Genomic DNA, 22500 nt, shown 5'->3' with positions numbered 1-22500 from the left:
ATGGAAAGCAAGCAGAGAGAGAGAGAGATTGCCTGAACTTAGAAGACAAAATGTAGGAAAAGAGGACGGAAGAGAGATGGATGAAACCAAAGAAGAGCGTAAAAGAAATAAGAGAAGAATGTCTTTCCAAAGAATATTGACCTACGTAGAAGTTAAAAAGTTAGGGGTCACTGTTCACAGAGAGGTCAAGAATGAACAACAAACAGAGCCATAAAGTGTTGATACAAGTGGGTCAACCACGGCTTTCGAATAGGACCCAAGACTTCGAGAAAAGGAGTCATATTACTAGAAAACTTAAAAGTTTCAAAACACAATTTCACAAGGAAAGCTTGAAAAGCTCTTGGAGAACAAGTAGAGATGGTGTCAGACTAAAACCTATTCAGTATGATTTCTGTACGCCAAAACAACAACACACACACACACACACACACACACACACACACACACACACACACACACACACACACACACACACACACACACACACACACACACACACACACACACACACACACACACACACACACACACACACACACACACACACACACACACACACACACACAGACACAGAAGACAGAGACCGACTGTGCTTTAGATGGATAGCCTCCTGCAGAGCCATGCAGTAAAAACCTGATCTGCAAAATCCTGTAGTCTGGTGTGAAATCACCACACCTCCAGAGTCAGTGCTGGATGTGACATTGCTGTTGATTTATTGCTCTTCTTACTGTCCAGAAGACCAGACGGAACATCTGCTTTATCACTCTCTGTCTCCCACATAGAAAACCTTTTGTGTGATCCCAAACATTTCAGGCTTTTGTGCAAGCTGCTTTAACAAAGATGTGATTTGTCACAAGGCCACTACCACTATTTCACATTGACTACTAACCCACTGTAGCACCTTACAGGGGCTAAATTCACACACAGTTCGGTGGATGTAAATTCATCTGAATGAGCACTGCTCTAAAATGAAACATTATATAAACACTTGCTAACACCAAGCAAATCTTAAAATCCCCCCTGAATACATAAGTTCACTTCAAGACTATTCATTTCAAGAACCTTTCCAGCAACCAAGTTGAAAGTATTTGAAATCTCTCTCATCCTTGGTGGACTGTCTGGGACTGATGATGGCTGGAAGTGTGTTTTTGTGGTCGGTGTGTAGGCTAATCTTTACTGTAGACACCAGCTGCTTAGGTCTGGACCTCCCAACACTGGTTTGGCTAATTTCAGAATCATCATGCAACTGATGAGCAGGCAGTACAGGCTAAAAACGTTCCTGTTGAACAGATTTGCACTGGAAATTGATAGAGTGATATTTTATGATTGCTGAAGTTTGAAGTCTTGTAGGGGAAACCCATGACAAACTTCCTTAAAATATATCCCTTGTGTCACAATTTTGGGCAAATAATCAAACGTTTTCAGAATCTTATTATTTCTTTCTTCAGAAATAGCAGATCTACAAGCTCACAATGAATTGCAATGTGACCTGTTGTCAGCTTGTAGATCTGTGAATTCTGTTATTCTTTGCTTAAGTATATAGGGGTTAAGTGGTTAAAAGGAGAGTGGAGCAAGGTTTCAGATATACTTACAGTAAGCATGAGTCTGCTCTTGGAAATCAGAATTACTGTTACAGACATACATTAACAGTGTGAGGGACATGACCTCACTGCAGATTTCCTCTAGTTCAGACAACATCTGGATTCTGCATCATTGCAATGCACTTCAGGGAGTTCTCATTTTCTCAGAATATATTCACCCTTTGTGCAACACTTGCTACTACAGGGAGGTCAGGGACAGTCCGCTTACAACAATAGCTACCTTGCAGATCCTAGGTCTCCACAGGGAGACAGAAAACGCTTATGAATTATTACAATTCCACAGATAATTTTGAATGTTTTTTTATATAGAGCCATAATGGTTAGTACGCAATGCAGCATGTTACCTTTCAATTTACATGTGTGTGAAACAAACAGTACTTAAATAAATGGCCTGGGGTTCTGCTGACTGCAGCCTGCTGTACTGTAGTCTGACTTAGTGGCAACTATCCCGGGACCAGAGCCTAGTTGGTCCCCAGGGGCAATGCACAATAACCAGTCATGATAATCCTAATAAATAGGGCCAATAATTTTAAGATAACTCATAATAATAAATAGGCCTAAACGGATTGTTTCGGGTGATGGAAATATCTGGTGGAGATAGAGCCTGCTGTTGCCACATGACAGACAGACAGACAGACAGACAGACAGACAGGCAGACAGACAGACAGACAGAAGCACACACACACACACACACACACACACACACACACACACACACACACACACACACACACAGGTAGAGAAGTTGGCTACCAGTCTTTAACTGTTTCAGGGGTTCAACTAAAACCTGGGATTGTGCTGTGCACACTCCTAATTTGGTGGAATTGTGAGAGCATGGAAAACAGAAACCCTCCACTTTCACACTTCTCTTTTCCATCTATCCTCTCTTTCTCTTTCTCTCCTCACCTTATGTCACCTCTTCTTTCCCATTCTCTCTATTCCCCACCATCTGTCTCTCTTTTTCTCTCTCCCCTCCAGTTTTCCGGTCCAGTTTTCCAGTAGTTTTTTGGACAGAGCTGATGAGTTACAGCACAGCAGTGGTAGAGCAACCACACTAATGGGATTCCCTTTAACATCTCACACGTGCTACCCTTATGGTTTGTTGTAGAGATCAATATACTTTGCACCAGGTTCTGCATACTGCAAAACAAATTGTCACTGTTGGGCATAAACCTTTAATCTTTTTATGTTTTTTTTAATGTGATTGATGTTTTTATTGACAACAAATGAATATGCATGACCATTTATTACAGTAAAATAGCACACATAGGTACTGTAAAAGGAACTTGTTACCTGTCCAGCTGCTATTCAGCCAAAAAAGGGAGGACTTGCAATCGACAATCGACTTAAGGCTTGCAGGTAACCTATTCAACATAACTGCCGCAGAATATAAAATAAGTCCTTTCCATTAGGGTTCTGAATCTGCTAGGTACAATGTCTGTGGAGCTAACTTCAGAAAAGTAATTGTAACTAACCCTAATCACTAGATATTTGGGTATCACTTTGTTTCATAAACATATGCCCTATTTTATCATATCGTATGACAGTGTTGAGCATAAGTAGTGAACAATCTACATGCTCATATCGTTGTAAGCTTTTCGTTATTTTTTTCATTTTTTTAAATGTTCGCCTATAATGACATGCCCCAAATTTGGGTGCCTGCATGGTTTAAAGTGGTTATGCCTGTCTGTGTGTTTTATAAATATTTAGCCAATGAAAAGTATTAAGAGCTTTTGACTAGAAATCCATTGTTGGATACAATGGAATGCTTTTTCATTTCCTAAAAAGCAATGGTTTGGGGGTATACAGGGTTTCCCCCAAACCGTGTAGTGCAGAGGTGTCAAACCGGCAGCCCGCAGGCCACATCTAGCCTGCACAATGGTGCAATCTCACCCACCGAATGATTTGGGAAGAAGAAAAGAAACATCTGTACGTCAGCCACTCTCTTGCCTCGATCTCTACTAGCTGCTGTGCAGGCAGCTCATTGTGTGTACAATACAGTTCAAACCACCCACTGTGTGTGACTCCTGTCAACCCTGTCTGTCCAGGGCCTCGACGAGGCTGGAGAAAATCGTTTGCCATTGTGGTGTTTGTCATGGGCACTAGATCAGTGGTTCCCAACCTGTGGGTTGGGACCCCACATGATTTTGGGGGGATTCCCAGAGGACAGTGAAGTGACAATTTAAGAAAAAGACTGCATTACTGCATCAAAAGTAAACGACAAACTATACTATAAAAACTGGTCATTGGCCGAATACTCAAATAATATAAGAAAGAGGCAACATTTCAAAAAATAGCCAATCTACAAGTCCCTTGGAGCACAGGTGAGCTTGTAGATCTGCTATTTTCACAATTCTTATCTGTGGAACGGAGTCAAACTAAATCGAATGCCTCAACTCCTACATTCCAAGTGCTTGTCAGGGTGGGGGGTCCCCAGTTCAAATATGATTATTTTGGGGGGTGCTGGCCTGAAAAGGTTGAGAACTACTGCACTAGATCAACAAACTCCTCAGTGACGGTCAAAGATGCATCAAGACCACAAATAAATATTCCTTATTGAGCTCAAGTAATCTCAGTGCTCTCATCAATTGCAATAGAGAAGGCAAAAATGACTTCACTTTGTCTTTTCTTTTAGTAGACTGAAATCTACCAAAAGAATATATATTATACACAGAGACACGGCATGCAGAAGCATGTAAATGGACAATATCCAAAAGTAACATTGTTAAATTTCCAATACAGAACTATTCATGAATGTGAAAGGGAAGCCAGTGGCAGAGTTGGATAACTGGCCCAGATAGGCTTCATTTTCATGGATGTTTGGTGGATATAACAGAGCACTTACTGTAAATGCGCTTAATGTTAACAAGAAAGGCCACAATAAAAATGTTACGGAACACTGTAACAACATTTGTGCATGCCTTTCAAATTAAATTGGCCTGTGAACAATGCAACTATTGACTACACGTGATATTTGCATACCTATCCAGCAAAACAAATGCAATCTTCATGACTTACTGTATAATATTTACTGTTTTGTGACATAATGCGTGAGATGATGTGAAATACATATCGTATTTACACAATAAAACAACCCTAATTAAAGGTTAAAATAAGTTGTAAACTTAACTTTACATCAAACATGACTTCATCAACATTCAAAATGTGATAGATACTTCTTTAACTTTAATGTATTGACTTGAACTAAAAAACTGTGATATATTTAAACCATAATAAGAAGAAACACTAGATTAATTTTGAACTTAAAGGTATAGTTTGTTGATATTTGTTTGTTAAAATAAATGTTAAATAGCTCTATATTCTGATAGTAATCATGTTGTTCAGTAACAGTGGTCTCCCGGTCTCCTCAGCTCTTTAGTAAATATAAAACATATTTTCAGGTCAGGATACCAATTTCATCCAATCAGGAGAGGTCTCATACAGGATACAGGAGAAACAAGTGAAATTGGAATTGATGAATGAACTGATGAATTGTGAACCCAAAAATGTTGTTGGATGCATGTACAGTATTTGCATATAGGAAACATTGTGTTGTGTGAAATTACTGGGTATGTCATAGCAGGATTGCATTGATTCGAATCTGTACTAAGCGTAGGTGTATGTGTTGATAATGTGTTTTTAGCAGTGCTAGCCGCTAAAAACAGAGCGGATCCTGCTCTATACCCGACTTTGTCCGTGTCCGTCAACGTTCTGATTGGTCAGGTCCGTCAACGTTCTGATTGGTCAGGTCCGTCAACGTTCTGATTGGTCAGGTGCGTCAACAAAGTGATTGGTCAAGCTTCACATGACACGTGGCTATAAACACATTATAAACACATATAGATGACAAAATGTATCAAAGGCGCCGCTACCTTCACACAGGGTGTGATTTTTTAGATTAGGTGTGGTAATATTGGAGCATAAAGCTGTTGGCCTATGATAGCGGCATTGTTTGAGTAATGGAGCTCAATAGAGTTACACAGTGGTAGAATAAATGCAATTGTTTGTCGTAAGCGCATTGAATGGCAGAAATTATTTCATGTAATAATATTACTTACACTGTCTGATGCAGTAACATCAAACTCTCTGTCTGGTGCACGCATGTCATCATAGGTGCATAGGGCATGTTGTCACTTTACGTGGGCATTAACAGAACATTGTGTCTGTCCCATGTGCTTGCACACGCGTGTGCATCATAGGTGCTGCTCTCTCCCTCTCTCTGTGTTTCTGAGCACATGCATGTGTGTAACATCACAAACCTAACATGCCCATATATGTAACCAGTCTAAGGCACTTAGGCCCGGAACAGAATACCAGACTTCGCCACCCTGGGAGTTTCACCCAGAGAATACCACTTCAATTCACAGTTTAGAATACCCAACAACAGGTCTTAAAAGAAGAGTTGGGAGCAGAGACGTGTTTCTAGTTACAACAATATTTTATTTAGGCTCAGGGCAGATACTTTCGTAATTTAATCACTTAAAACTGAAAGGGAAAGTCAGGTTAGAATTATATCATTTTTTATTGCAAGACTCTCTAAAATGATTAAATTAAAAAAACATTACCTCCTGTAGCCAAGGGGTACCAGTGGTGTCCACAAGCACAGGAGGAAGGCAGTGAGGGAAGGAAATGAGGGGGATGCTAAAGTTTCACCACCACCGGAAAGCGCACACACTGTTACATCCACACTATAAGGCACACAAGACACAACAGTTAACATGCAGTAAACCCCAATGACAAGCCTACACCCATGATGACCAACCACCTGTAGGACTATAACTAGGCCTACTGCATATGGCCCACCCGGACTCACTGGCGAGACAGGAGCCAAATATAGCCTACTAAGCCCTCTTTAGCCACACATGTTGGTTTGCACAGTAAACAAGAACCTAATCAAAATAGCCTAATCAAGGAAATTTAGGAAAATAATAAAAGGACAAAAACAGAAGGTGCACAGAGCTCAAGTACAATATTAATCAACACTGATCAATACAATTTAAAACAAACATAAAATAGCTTGAGGAAACGTTCAATGGAGTTCAATGGACAAGTGGCGCCATCTTGAGAGGTTTTATTACTTTCAATGGGGTGACGTCACATTCTCTTTCTAAATAGGCAGCCCTACTGCCTTACCTCAGATTAATAGAACCACAATGAGAGGCCACACAGTCATCAACGCTCTGGTCCATTCGGAGCACACCTCCGAACCAACAGGAGCTGAACACAGCAACTCTGCGTGAAGACTCATATGCGAAGCTATACGACAGGTAGGGGGAAAAGCAAGCTATCCCACCACCAAATGCCATCAATGACATTGTCCTGGACTCACAACCCAACACAGCACCAGGAAAATACAAGCCAGCCAGCTACTTTTCTGATGGCTGTGTAATCAGCCAACAGCCAGGTGTCTCAGCTGTCCTGAATAGGGGTGATTAGGGGGTGTCACATAACTAGCAGCATAGAGTTATAATATATATATATGACTAGGGATAACTTAAGAGAAAGCTCAACCCACTACATATGGAGACCACTCAATTATCAGGTTGCGAGGCGGGCTGAAAATCTAGGTGTCAAGCCTGAACATCTATTTGTCATACAACTATTTATGCATTAATGTAACATCACTGCAGCATGCATACTGTATCAAAATACAGTGGCCTTGATTGTGCATTACAGGGTTGAGGTTACAAGGACAGAACACAGCTGTAGAGAACATTCAGAGCATACTCTTAAAGGGGGATAAATGACCTATTCAGTCCCGACCTTTAGTGACCTATTCAATCTCAACCTTCCCATATATGGAGATCCCCATATATGGAGACAACCGAAACAACCAAGACTGACATCATAGACCCTATCTTTGGGCATAACTGACACCGCTTTCTCCATATACAGATATGACTGACATCGCTGAGCTCAGTGCCATCAGCGGTACTCAAGCGACCTTAACTCTCTCCAGAGGAATAAGCACATACAAGTACGACTTGCTGGCCTTACAACCCAGTTAAGCATCACAGCGGCTCTTGAGTCCGGTTTAAACAGCAGCCGATTATCTGTATTTCGGCTTAGATTCAAGTGGCCAATCAATTAAATGACATCACATTTGTGAAGTCACACAAGAACTCGGTCAACCAATAAAATGTGTTGTAGGTGCATCTTTTGACCTTTTGTTGACTCGTTCTTCGACTGTGAGGCAGTCAGAGTGCTGGTGACAAATACAGTTTTGTATTTCTATTGAAATGGGCAAGAAAGGAAAGGCGAAGAAGAAGGGGAACCGGGATGAGGAGGGTGATGAAGAGGGGGGTCAGGGTGAAATGGGCGAGGAACAAGAAAAGGCAGGTGGGAACCGGGATGAGGAGGGTGATGAAGAGGGGGGTCAGGGTGAAATGGGCAAGGAACAAGAAAAGGCAGGTGGGAACAGTGTCAAAGACGATTGTGTGGACATTGAATCTTTAGCTGCAGAGATCGAGGGTGCAGGAGCAACCAAGAAAGTCAAAGGAAAGAAGAAGGGTGCCAAGAAAAACAATCCTTTTGATGAGGATGATATCATACAGGAGTTAGAGGAGTTATCTCTGGAAACACAGGGAGGAAAGGTCAACAAAGACACCACAGAAGAAGTGGAGAGTGTGGTGCCTCCCAAACCAGAGAAGACCAGGAAAAAAGGGAAGAAGGGAAGGCAATATGAAGAGGGTGATAAAGAGGAGGGTCAGGGTGACATGGAGTTAATCAAAGATCATAAAGACGAGAAGGCTCCTCCTCCTGTCTCTATTGCCTCCGACTCTGGGCCTCAGTCTCACAAGAAGGCCATGGGAGACAAGACAGACAAGAAGAAGCAAGGTCTAAGTAAAGCCTCAGTGAAGCACTTTAAGGAAGCACAGGCCAAGATTAAAGAGGAGGAGGAGCGAGTGAAGAGAGAGGGAGAGGAGATACAGAAGAGATTTGAAGAGCAGGAACAACAGAGACTGGAGCAGGAGCGTATCGAACAAGAGAGGAAAGAGAAGAGGAAACAAAAGGAGAAGGAGAGGAAGGAGAGACTGAAGAAAGAAGGAAGATTCCTCAACAAGGCTCAGAGAGAGAGTAGAGCCAGAGCCGAGGCTACGCTCAAAATACTACAGGCTCAAGGTGTTGAAGTGCCATCCAAGGGCTCTGTGTCAAAGAAGAAGCCAGTGTATGGAGATAAGAGGAAGAAGAAGATGATCATCGCTACCAACACACCTAAAGAGACTTCTGAGGTGACATCACCGGTCTCTGTGTCTCTAGAGCCAATTGCCATTGAGAAAGAGACGGTAGATACAGAGGTGAATGATTTGGAGGCCATAACCAGCAGCGATGATGATAATTGGGAGGCCATGGCCAGCAGCGATGAGGAGAAGGATTTAAGGAAGGTCCACATTGAGGTGAAGGAAACATCTGCACCCGCTAAGTCCAAACAGTCCATTGCTCTCGGCAATACCAGTGAGGTGGAAGGTGATGATGAGGACGATGAGATGAGCAATGAGGAAGAGAAGAGAGCGGTGGAGAAGGGGAGAGGAGGGCAGCAGGATAAAAGAGGAAAGAAGAGCGAACAGGGGAGCAGTACTAGTGACATAAATGATGCTGAGAACATTTGTAACATCAACCTGGACAAGTTGAGAGCTCCTGTCGTGTGTGTGCTAGGTCACGTAGACACCGGAAAGACAAAGATCCTGGACAAGTTGCGTCACACTAATGTGCAGGATGGTGAGGCAGGAGGAATCACCCAGCAGATTGGAGCCACCAACGTTCCTCTGGAAGCCATTATAGAACAGGCAAATATGGTTAAATGTTTTGACAAAGACAAAATTAAGATTCCTGGAATGCTGATTATTGACACACCTGGACACGAGTCATTCCGTAATCTACGTAACAGAGGTAGTTCTCTGTGTGACATCGCCATCCTGGTTATTGACATCATGCATGGACTGGAAGCACAGACGCTGGAGTCCATCAAACTTCTGAAAGAGAAGAAGTGTCCCTTTATAGTCGCTCTCAACAAGATTGACCGTCTGTATGAGTGGAAGAAGAGTCCGGAGACAGACGTAGTTGCTACCTTGAAGAAACAGAAAAGAAACACCACAGATGAGTTTAATCAGCGAGCCAAGGACATAATTTTAGAGTTTGCTCAGCAGGGTCTGAATGCTGCATTGTTCTATGAAAACAAAGATCCCAGAAGGTTTGTGTCGCTGGTCCCCACCTCGGCCCACAGCGGAGATGGAATAGGCAACCTGATTGCTCTGCTGGTGGAACTCTCACAGACCAGGTTAGCTAAGACATTGGCTCATAGTGATGAGCTCAAGGCCCAGGTCATGGAGGTCAAATCATTACCTGGAATAGGAACCACTATAGATGTGATTCTGATTAATGGTTGTCTAAGAGAAGGAGAGACCATTATCGTTCCTGGAGTAGATGGACCAATCATCACACAGATCAGAGGACTTCTCCTGCCTCATCCTATGAAGGAGCTCAGAGTCACAAACCAGTATGAGAAGCATAAGGAGGTGTGTACGTCTCAGGGAGTGAGAATTATTGGTAAAAACTTGGAAAAGACTCTGGCAGGACTCCCCCTGCTGGTAGCACATAGAGATGACGAGATCCCGGTGCTAAAGAAGGAGCTTGACAAGCTGGTTAAGGAGACGATTAATGCCATTGCCATCAAAAAGGAGAAGAAGGGAGTTTATGTCCAGGCCTCCACAATGGGATCACTTGAGGCCTTACTGGAGTTCCTACACACTTCTAAAGTACCTTATGCTGGGATCAACATTGGTCCTGTACACAGGAATGACATCATGAACGCTTCTACCATGCTGGAACACGACCCACAGTATGCAGTGATCCTGGCATTTGATGTTAAAGTGGAGAAAGAAATTCAGGAGATGGCAGACAGTCTAGGAGTGAGGGTGTTCTGTGCAGAAATCATATACCATCTGTTTGACGCCTTCACCAAGTACAGAGAGGATTACAACAAGGCTAAACAAGAAGAGTTCAAACATATAGCAGTGTTTCCAGTGAAGATGAAGATTATTCCTCATTCCAAAATCTATAACTCCAGAGATCCCATATTAATCGGTGTGACTGTGAAAGCAGGCATCCTGCGACTTGGCACCCCGCTGTGTGTCCCTTCCAAGGGGTTTGTGAACATCGGTATAGTAACTGGTATTGAGGTGAATCATAAGCCGATGGACTCTGCCAAGAAAGGTCAGGAAATTTGTGTGAAAATTGACCCTATTCCTGGAGAGTCTCCCAAGATGGTCGGACGGCACTTTGAAGAGACTGATTTCATCGTCAGCAAGATCAGTCGAGAATCCATCGATGCTTTGAAGAACTGGTTTCGTGATGTTATGCAGATCTCTGATTGGCAGCTCATCAAGGAACTCAAAGGGACCTTTGAGATCATCTGAGACCCAGACCACTGACGGACGAGACAGATCACACACACCCCTGTATGAGACCAGGCCTCCAAATCATTTTTTTCTCGCATGACGTGTGTGCAGACCTATTGCACATCTACATCTCTTACTACATTTTAAAAAAAGAGGAGAGGAGAGGGGAGGGGTGAGGAGAGGAGTTTTTTTTTTTTTTACATCTAGATGTAAGGGCCACGAAGCCCAAACCCCCTTCCAACCGGTATTGAGGTGAATCATAAGAATCCATCGATGCTTTGAAGAACTGGTGGTCATCTGAGACCCTGACCACTGCCGGACGAGACAGATCACACACACCCCTGTATGAGACCAGGCCTCCAAATCTCTCTCTCACACACACACACACTTTCTCTCCCTCAGAGGGGATAACAGAGGGGTGAAAAACTGAACGTGTTATTTTTTTCAGCATTTCAAGCATTGATCAGTGATCAGATTATCAGCTTTACTGACTTGGCAGGGCTTCGCATGACGTTTATGCCGGACTTCGCATGACGTGGGTGCAGAAAAGGCTTCCCTGATAGGCCAATAAGACCCTCAGCTTGACTGATTGATTGGCAGGGCTTTGCAAAACGTTTATACCGGACTTCGCATGACGTGTGTCCAGAGCTATTGTACATCTACATCTCTACATCTCTTACTACATTTTAGCCACAGTATCAAAAAAAGAGGAGAGGGGAGGAGTGAGGAGAGGAGATTTTTCTTTAAATTACATTATATTAAAGACCAGCTGAAATGCTGTATATGTGGTCATAATTAGTGATGCACAATATTATCGGTAGCATCTCGATATCGTCCGATATTTAATTAAAAATGCAATAATGGTATCAAACCGATGTCACATTTTTTTTTCACTGATATTGACCGATATTTCACAGATATTGACACAATAATAATGTGACGTTACTGGCTTTGAAAATAAACCTGTTTGTGTATTTTTATATCAAGTCCCTAAAAATCCAATCTAAATTACTTCCTGTCAAACAAAAATGTAATGCATTACATCAGCAGGTGCAAACCCGTTTTAACCAATAATATCATGACATGCACCTGTCAGTTACTTTTCCAGATAAGGCTATGATTCATTATGCTACACACCAAGTTTCACTGAAATGAATGGACTGCCATGCTTGAGTGCCATCTCCTGTTGTTTTATATGCTGTACCATGCTAGATAGACACTAGACTAGAGGGTGGTAAAAAGGAACTCTGAAGACCTCAGACAGTACCATAAAGTGTTTCTGAAGAAACACATCGCGGCCGGCGGCTGTGTCTATTGCTGTCAGAGCAGAATTATTTTTTCTGTCGAATCTTGCCCAGGACTTTGAGCAGCTAGACAGGGCAGGCGGGTCTTTACTGACGGGGCCATGGCCCCAGTGGCCCTCATGACGCTTCGCCACTGATGTGGAGGTTGCGGTTTGACGCCTCTCCCATCACTGATTCAATAGCACGGTTTCACTATGACATAAGATCGCGACAAACGTTTCACCTTAAGAGTGTGATGTCTGGATCTTCTGTAGTTAAATGCAGGTGACAAACCCTCCTCTCCACACGGGGGAAACTGCTGTAAAGCTCAGACCTTAAAGGTTTCATGACATTCAGTTTTACACATTAAAAGTATCTATCATGGTCCTTCAAACGTGTATTAAAAGTTTTAACTGAAAAATCCACTCCAGTGATCCATCGCAGGATTTTTTTCTCTCTCTGATTTCTAAAGCCTTTTCAACTGCAAAGAACCTCAAAGCCATAGAAGAAAGCTACACAATGACAGAGATATCTTTTATCAATTGTTTTATTATTACAATGGGTAAGTTGATATAAGAGCTCATTGTGTCAAAATTGCTAAAGGAATTGAAAAGTACATTATCTGCAGCAAATAGGCAAGCAAACGATAAATTCCCAATCGTGTGTTGTGTTATAAGTACTGTGATTGTATAATGGTGTATGTCTGTTATGTTTGCCTGTTGGATGTGCGTGTTATTTGTGCTGCTGCTCTGTGTATGCCTGTGTGTGTTATTTTTTGTGTATGCTGAGTTGACGTATCTCATCGACTCTGTTACGGTGCAGCCGGAAGGCCGGAGTGACCCATCGGCCACAGGAACACTGGTCTCCACACCAGTTGAATGAACCCAGTTTAGAGCTACACTTCGGACACAGCAGCTACACGGCACACAGACACATAACAGAGACAGAGAGATTTAAGACAAAGAGATCCACCACTTTTTAGGCTTATGTGAATTTGATACAGTTATGTTTTTCTTACCATATAGTTTCTTTTCTATGAAACTATATGTTCTAGTCTATGAAATACATTTTATAAGAGAAATCAAGGACAAAATGTTCGGATTTACATTTAATGTTGATGTTAGTGGCAACAGGTGGTAGTCATTCTGGGGTACCAGGTAAATAGTAGACCCTTGAAGCATGTGGGAATGACAGACTGGGCCAGAATTGGTTAAACTGATTCATCGTTTAATCGTTCTCAATAATGGTAGAATAGTCAAAGATTATTTTGGTCAGTTATGCATATTTTCAACGTGAACACAGCGACTTTGCACGTCACAGAATTGCCACTTCTCATCATTTCTGTTCTTATGTCTTGGCACACAGCGAGTACACACTGAGCTGTTATGACCTCTCTTCCAAGAGCAAATAATGTCTGCATAATATAATGCATATAGACCGTAGATACAAACTCTCCATAACTGTTTGAGCTTGCTGGCACTTTTATCTAATCTTCAGAATATTCACATGAAAGCAGTTGATGGATACACATTTTCTTTTTGACAACTTTTTGGTCATTCGCTTAATTTTGTTGCAACATTTGAATGGAAACTCAAGAGTTTATCAGTATAACTTCCGCAAGACTGTATATCATTAAGAAACACCCGGGTCAATATCTTCGCTTAAGTATCATACTTATATTAATAAACTGTATTATTAGTATGTGTGTATCTTACCTGCCCATCCATCACCCCCAGTAAGGCCTGTTCCATCCACTGGACTGGTTCTATGAAGTACGACGTACATTGTACGTCACCTAAACAACAATACAGGATTTAACTTAAAACGAGATACAGAAATATTCTCACAGATACTGTTACGTAACACCTCCTATGACATACAGTTTGTGTGTGTGTGTGTTTATTTATCGTTAATGCTATTTTTCTTGTTAATTATCTGTCATCTGATCTCATCCCTTGACACTTTGGCATTATGGAAGCATTCATGTCAACAGAGCACACCGAATTGAAAATTGAATATATGGGTTGTCCGAAGCTGTAATTTACTGATGACATTATCATCGATCTCCATATAAAAGGGACAAGGACTGACAGTTGCAGAGATCTCCATTATGGGCATATCGGTTGGATCGGCGGTGCCACGTAGGTGTGTGGGCCGACAGTGGCCCGAAATCTAGTTACTGAAAATCTCAATGTCCACTCTAAAGTGGAAAAAAACAGACGAGGCCAGCGAAGGCATCATTGCTGCAGCAGAACCGTTCAGTGGCCAACAGCAGAAGACTGTGGCTGTATTGGGCAGCTTCCAGATGAAACTGTGTGCCATGTTAGTGAAGAAGGGCATTTATGCCCTGCAAACCGTGCATGGAAGGTAAATAGATAAAACATATTTATTCAGCCCGCCGGGCTTTTGTGGACTTGTGTGAATATGGTGACTTGACACCCATACTTCCTATATGAGCAATAACAACATACTACATACATACATACACACTCTACACAGTTAGTAAAATAACATATCTTAACATATCTTAATCTTCCATGTTCCATGTCTTCTTATAACATCTACACAGACAGATAATGTATGTATCTAATATCTAAAGACACCCTGGCTGGTTTGCAGATCATCAATAGGTAATATAATTGTCAGGCCTTCTTACCGGTGAGGTTACTGGCCTTCCTGTAACTAAAGGCTAAGGCTCCACTCCCCACTGGATGACTCAGAATACTGGAATCACGGAACAGAGTTCTTCTGCAGATCGGGGAACACATAAAACAAATGCATACTCATATACCATAGTTAAAAGATTAGACCCTTGTTTCTTTGTGCATCTCTGAAGGACACCATCATTACCTGTCCTTCCCTCTTGTCCTTTACTACCATTCCTTGTCATGAAAACTCAAGTTATTAGTTAATTATTATTGCATATCGTTGCTGACGGGCAGAAACCTCCATATTTCAACTATTTATGTATTTCCGTAAATGAATGCCATACTTCATCATACAACAGTGTCACACAAAAGTAGCAAAACCTAGCAAATCAAGCTTGTAGATCTGCTATTTTGTGACGATATGGAGTTGACAACACAGTTCCACTTTGGTATAGTTCTAGGCTTGGATGTGCTCCCTGTAGCATTGGTTCTCAAAGTGGGGTCCGGGGACCCCCAGGGGTACTTGAGGGGTTCTAGGGGGTCCCCAGCCAAATTAATAGTTAGGAACCAAATTGATCCTCATGTGTCTGTAACTCGGAGTGTACAAATGGAACCAAATGGTAACGGGTCCATTTGGTTCCATTTGTACACTCTCAGAGTTAAATGAACATTGATTTTACAATATGAATTGGGGCCCCAGAGATAGAAATGCCATAAAATAGGGGTCCGTAGCCTTATGCATGGCAAACTGGGGGTCCTTCAATTAAAATGGTTGAGAATTGACTGCTAGAGCTGTAAAAAACTTCTCTTATGGGGGTCCCTGGCATATCTTTTCAAATGGGGGTCCGCGGGCTAATAAGTGTCAATTTGGGGGTCCTTGACATGAAAAAGTTTGAGAATCACTGCCCTGTAGCATTACACCATTCTGGGAGCATCTAGAGAAGAACAAAGGCAAGTGGGGTGGAGGAGGTTTTCCAGACAGCTGTAGCAGTAACAGTGGTATACACGTCAGCATCGGCTCAGTGTAAGTGAAGGTCTTTAAATAGACAGCCAATCACAATACAGCTGTCAGCTGACACAGCACAGTGTGACTGAGTCTCACGCCAGGTTATTTCTCCATGATGTTTCCAAACGTATTCATTCAGTTCGTCGTTTTCATCCCTCACCTGCACTTCCTGCACCTATAGGAAACGTCCGAAGAGCTGGAGTGGGCAGGGTCAGCAGCAAACACCTCCCTGGGGACGTGTTGCAGTTCTGCACGTGCACACACACACACACACACACACACACACACAGTATTTTATTCCATTCATTGTACTTGCATGATGGATGTGAATAAAAGTCTTGAACCAGGACTTCACTAGTTGACATTTTCTAACATTGGCTGGTAAACCACACAGTTCTGCACATTTAACTGAGTTTACTTTTTTTTTTGTTGCATAACGGTGTCAAATGCTGAAAAATATATCACAATATGTCACAAGTAGATAGATCTGCTATTTTCGGTGCACGACACCACTGTACGACGTATACATTAGCATTTTATGTTAGTATCATATTAGCCTCGGAAACCCATGCCTTTTTTGTTTGGACACTGACCAATCCTGCACCGTGATTGGCCAATAGTCTACAACGCAGTCTACAACGCTAACCCTTCCACAGTCAATGCAAATCTATACTTTTGCAAAGTCAGCCAATCACATTACAGCTAGTGTCATCACCACTAGCTGTAATGTGATTGGCTGACTTTGCAAATTCAGGACTGTGATTGGCTAGCGAAACACATGACACACATGACACATGGGGGGGGGGGGGGGGGACATAGATTGGTGAAGCGGCGCTGGAATCCAACCGCCTGGGTTTGGATCCGCCCTTCAAGACCATTGATAGGGCTCGCTCTTTCAGGCTAGTATCATATAGGTCTTATTGTAGGTATTATTGTCTGGCATTCATTGCTGCCCTCAATGTATGTGTATGTGTGTGTGTGTGTGTGTGTGTGTGTGTGTGTGTGTGTGTGTGTGTGTGTGTGTGTGTGTGTGTGTGTGTGTGTGTGTGTGTTCATTACCAGGGTATTTTTCAGTGATCTTGGTCAGTCTGTATTGTTTGTATAAAGGACTAGAGGCATCGATTTCACACTGCATGGCCTCATACAGACAGAGCTGCTCCTCAAACCCTCGATTCACCCTGGAACACATCAAATCAGTCTAGCCTGAGAAGGGATGGGACGATATGAAAATGACATGTCACAAAAATTGTGGCAAAAATAATTGCGATTAACGATATTATCGTGATAATCAAAATATGCCACTGATAAACTTAAAATGCCACTTTTGTTAACGACTTGAACCCCCAGCATCCCTATTCTGGGAGCGTCTACAAAAGCTTGTACATCTGCTATCTTTGGCGAATAATTTGTGTAGACTAGAGTGAAATAAGAGCATACCAAATGCACTCTTTACAGGTTCATTTTATCAAGTATTGAGGGTTTAAGTGGTACTGAATTTGCAACTCAACAAAAGCTAATTCATCCTAGTGTATGATGGAGGACAATGGCACGATAAATTAAAATCTCTGCAATACGATTATTGTGAGCGTTTTTTTATCACAATAAACGATAATAACGATTATCGTCCCATCTCTAAGCCCGAGTTCTACTTAGTTGCATGCGGGTGTCACAAACTAAAAACAGCCGATCTACAAGCTAACAATGTGCAGCAACACATCATGAGCTTGTACATCTGCTATTTTTCGTGCACGACACCAGCACACAAGTAAATCAGGCTTCAGTCAATCTCACTGAAAAGACAACTTATCAGTGAGTCTGAGACACAAATGTTCCTCAAAGCCCAACATACCCATTGAACCATCTGCACAATACACATACATCAGAAAGTCCATACACTCATAGTGTAGACAATGTACACAATACAATGCCATCTTTCATCGGCTGCGGACCCCCCCCATCTGAAAAATATTTTGTCAACTCAGCATACACTCATGATTTCACCAGTCTATGACGTCAGTCATCTCCACAGTTGGGCAAATACCGTGGGCAGACGCATAGACAGACATGCATGCATACATAATTAGATTACTGGAATTTATAGAGAGAGCATGCATGCATGTACAGTGAGACAGACAAGGGTTCTTACTGTACATCTTGCTTGACATTCTGCAGTCTTTGGTAAGCTTCAGCGAAACTCAGTTGATGTTTCTTCATCAGGTAGGCTGTTACTATGGTGGCACTACGACTACGACCTGCATAACTGACACACACACACACACACACACACACACACACACACACACACACACACACACACACACACACACACACACACACACACACACACACACACACACACACACACACACACACACACACACACACACACACACACACACAGTGATAAAACGATTTTCACCCAATAGAGTACAGAAGTCCTGACGTCACTCGTTCATCCCCTGGTTCGTAAAGTAATTTCGCTATGGAGAATAACATTCAACATTGGGTCATCTTACAATCGTCTCATAAGAATTGTGGTCCAAAAATAAACAAACTGTCTCAGCGATATTGTCAGGGAGGAGGTTCTGTATCGTATGATAGTCAGTCACTTATATTTGATACAGTCTGTTTCTGGCGAAAATTTAACTAATTCGGCGGAGGTAACATTATCGTTTTCTCACCGTCAGTTGATGCTTCATATCCATAAGAGTCAAACCGCCGGGGTCATTCGTTTATTTTTGGAACACAGTTCTTATTTGACGTCTATGGGAATTCAGAACAGGGGTGGAAAACCGCGAACCAGGTAGGATGTGTAAATTACGTCAGACTTCGGTGCTTTATACTTGACAATTCCATGGCTAGTATCTTAGTTTTTTAATGAGGGCGTTTTTGAGACAACCGGGGAAAAAAAAAAATACTTTCAACGTGTGCGAAGACTAAATCAGCTCAAACTGCAAATAGCAAGGTCTACATTTGACCCTTGACCCCTACCAGTGAACCAGTGCAGCCCCTCCTCCTTCCACAGCTTCATGGATGAACAGGAAGCTGTCATCCATGTAGCTCAACAGGTCGGAAGTAGCGTCATCCAAAACGTTGATCCACTTCCTGTGAAAACCTTCATCGGCAGGAAGCAGGCGGGTGGGATCTTCAGAGTCTACCGATAGGATGTGAGTGACGGCTGCATCAACCAATCCCGGTTTGTCATTGAGGTCCGCCGCTCTGCCGATGAAAAGTCCAGGATCTACCAGCAGCATGCTATAGAGAGAGACAAATAAAAAGAGACATGAGACATTTACATTATGAGGGAAGTAAAGGAGAGAGAGAAGGCTAGTAGATTACATTACATTACATTACATTACAGTCATTTAGCAGACGCTTTTATCCAAAGCGACTTACAATAAGTGTATTCAACATAGGTAGGGAACGAAAACTACTAATCACCAGAAGTTTTAAGTACATTTCCTGCTAAAACAAGCAACCAAGAGTATACCTAGCGCTAAGGTAAAAGTGCAATATATCAGCTACCTACTTTCTTAAACAGATGAGACAAAAATGGCAAAATCAAATGAGCACGAGCTAAAACAAATAAGTGTATCGACTAAACAAGATCCAATAAAACAATACAAAAATAAAACAAGAGTTCGTACAACTAGTTAACAACAAGTAGGCCAGGCAAAGAGGAAGGATAGTGTTTCCTGAAGAGGTGGGTTTTCAGCCTGCGGCGAAAGATGGGCAGTGACTCTGCTGTCCTGACTTCAGTGGGAAGTTCATTCCACCACTGTGGGGCCAGAACAGAAAAAAGTCGTGACCGTGTCGATCGACCAGAAGGACCCTTGAGTGACGAGGCAATCAGTCGCCCCGAGGTGGCAGACCGGAGTGGTCGGGCAGGGGTGTGGGCATTGACCAAAACTCGGAGGTAAGAAGGAGCTGTTCCTTTCACTGCTCTATAGGCTAGCACCAGGGTTTTAAACTGAATGCGAGCTGCTACGCAAGGGTTAGAGCAAGGGTCTTCAACAGGGGGTCCGGGGCCCCTAGGGGGTCCTCAGAGTTACTACAGGGGGTCCGCCAAATCTATGTGTGGTATGATTTTTTTTTAATCTTAACCACTTGAACCCTAGCATCCCTTTTCTGAAGAGAACTTTAGCCAAAAATAGCAGATCTGCAAGCTCACAACACCTCGTGCTGCGAGGCGTTGTGAGCTTGTAGATCTATTTGGCAAAGAGATATGGGTGTAGAGGGAAAAAGGAGCAGACCACGTACACAACACAATTTTATACAATATAGAGGGGGGGGTCCTTGCTTCATCCCTCTCTCTCAGCTACAGTAGGTGGTCATTGGGCAACGTTGAAGACCCCTGGATTAGAGTAATACATAATACATAAGTGAAAAGAGAATAGAAATATTAAGTAATGTCAAGGAGGACAAGCCTATTATCCACTTAAACCCCATGGTTGAACACTCCCTCGGGGCTCTATGCTAGTGTCTTTTCTGTTTTCTGTTATTGTGGGGAAAGCTTTTGCTGAAAATAGTCGATCGTCAAAGCACACGACGCGTTGTGAGCTTGTCGGTTTGCTATTTTCTGTGAAAGCTTTCCCCACAATAGGCCACGGACACTGGGGTTGTAGTGGTTAATAACTTTAACTGTCACTGGCCCCCTCCTGATCTTGAAAATAACATGACAGTGACAACAATTATTTCAATCGTTTTTACCCATAGAAGCGTGTGTGTGTGTGTGTGTGTGTGTGTGTGTGTGTGTGTGTGTGTGTGTGCGTGCGTGCGTGCGTGTGTGTGTGTGTCTATACAACACACACACACACACACACACACACACACACACACACACACACACGCATACACACACGCATACACACACAGTACTCTTCATAAAGTGACTGAACTAGATTAAAAGCTATGTGTCTATATAAGTAGTTAGCTACACAACATAGTACTATTAAGTATAATTAGACAGTACATTGAAGCTACTAATGCAGTTTCGCTGGAGAGCTGATGAGTTATGCAGCTACTAGGCTAAATTAAATGACATACCTTTTAGTAGCTCGTTCAGCTTTTACTTTCACACGTATTTAGATCTATTTTGATTCATGTATAATTCTCATTAAACTTAGCTAGTGTAATCAAACAACACCACAATACTGCAGAATAATAATAATGATAGAAACAAAAACTAAACTCATGTGTGACTCCAAAAAGCAGTTTGGTTCGCCAGTCCTAAACGTCCGGTCAACAACACACTTCTGGAATTTATGTTCCGGTCCTGGAAGGCAAACACATCAAATTACTGTGTTTAGAGAAAAACTAAAAGACAACATACTCGAACAAGCTTGGTGACTATGACACAGTAATACTTTTAGATACGCACTCCCTCCGTTAAATAAAGGGTTTGTACTAGTTTTTATGTCGCTGATTGAACTGACAATGTTTGTGAATTGTCAGTTCATCGTGTGTCTCAGATTGTTATTCTCGTAATCGCCGCCAGAGGCCGACATAGGACGTGAAAGTGATTCACTGCTCATCTGCCAGTCTGCAGTGTAGTGTTACGTTCAAAGTTAAAAACTCAGTGTATCAGTCTAGTTACCAGTGGTGGAAAAAGTACTCAAATTCTTTACTTAAGTATAAGTACCAATACTGCAATATAAAAATACTCTGCTACAAGTAAAAGTCCGGAATTAAAAATGTACTAGAGTAAAAGTACAAAAGTATTGGCATCAAAATGTACTTAAAGTACCAAAAGTAAAAGTACTAAATATTTGAAAATAGCAGATCTACAAGCTCACAACGCGTCGCGATGCGACACGTTGTGAGCATGTAGATTGGCTATCAGGGGGGGGCTACCAGGGGCGAAAAATTGACACAGCAAGACAATTCTTTGAATTGATGTTCGCACTATGCTCTTCTTTCAATCTGTGTGTGTGTGTGTGTGTGTGTGTGTGTGTGTGTGTGTGTGTGTGTGTGTGTGTGTGTGTGTGTGTGTGTGTGTGTGTGTGTGTGTGTGTGTGTGTGTGAGAGTGTGTGTGTGTGTGTGTGTGTGCGTGTGCGTGTGTGTGGAATACAAAACATGGGGCGATCAGCGTTCCGGTTACCCTGAGAACGTCCATCCCACAGTCTGTTCAGTGTTAGAACATTATGTGACACTGTGCGGCGCTAATAAAGATTTACAACATGTTTTATGATCTCAGATACAATTACCAGACAGTGACCACACACTCCTCCTCCTGGGCTCATTAAGAACTGTAGATCAGCTATAGTGGCTGAACAACATGTTAGCCTGTTTTTCTGTATGACTCACACTTTATGGTTTCTCATTTCATCTCCCTTTCTCTCTGTCTTTCTCAGACAGGACACTTTTAATTAACATCAAACACAAACACACACATATAGGCCTACACACGGTCAGACCAGACTAGTTGTGGTGGTGTGGCTATGCGTCAGAGCAGTATCAGGTTGCATGTGAACACAGTGGGAGTGTAGTGTTGTGGTGTTTGGTTTGAACAGACTGTGCAGTCCTGATGTTGGGTCAAGGATTAAGCAGCAGCTGGCCTGTAG

The 22500-nt window shown here is 42.4% G+C and overlaps 2 protein-coding genes across 3 annotated transcripts; one reads left to right on the top strand and one right to left on the bottom strand.

Annotated features, from left to right (window-relative positions):
* Nucleotides 1-7840: 7840 nt before the first annotated feature.
* Nucleotides 7841-11017, top strand: LOC311045067 (eukaryotic translation initiation factor 5B-like; the record flags this gene model as incomplete). Its single annotated transcript, XM_084056879.1, has 1 exon — nt 7841-11017. The coding sequence occupies one exon, from the start codon at nt 7841-7843 to the stop codon at nt 11015-11017; it is 3177 nt and encodes a 1058-aa protein (XP_083913005.1).
* Nucleotides 11018-12849: 1832 nt separating this feature from the next.
* On the bottom strand, nt 12850-21156 carry dusp12 (dual specificity phosphatase 12). Of its 2 annotated transcripts, XM_084057079.1 has the most exons (8): nt 20983-21156; nt 18928-19191; nt 18083-18196; nt 16996-17114; nt 16097-16184; nt 14939-15030; nt 13998-14077; nt 12850-13197 (listed from the first exon to the last, which is right to left on the bottom strand). In XM_084057079.1, exons 2-8 carry the CDS (start codon nt 19188-19190, stop codon nt 13051-13053), a joined length of 903 nt encoding a protein of 300 aa, XP_083913205.1. In that variant the 5' UTR covers nt 19191; nt 20983-21156; the 3' UTR covers nt 12850-13050. The 2 variants fall into 2 exon arrangements, with proteins under 2 accessions (XP_083913205.1, XP_083913206.1); XM_084057080.1 differs by lacking the exon at nt 18083-18196.
* Nucleotides 21157-22500: the final 1344 nt, after the last annotated feature.

This window comes from Gymnoscopelus microlampas, assembly GCF_963454915.1.
Source record: "Gymnoscopelus microlampas genome assembly, chromosome: 5".
Lineage (NCBI taxonomy): Eukaryota > Metazoa > Chordata > Actinopteri > Myctophiformes > Myctophidae > Gymnoscopelus > Gymnoscopelus microlampas.
Note: the sequence above shows the minus strand (reverse complement) of the source record. Positions and strands in the feature narration are given on the sequence as shown.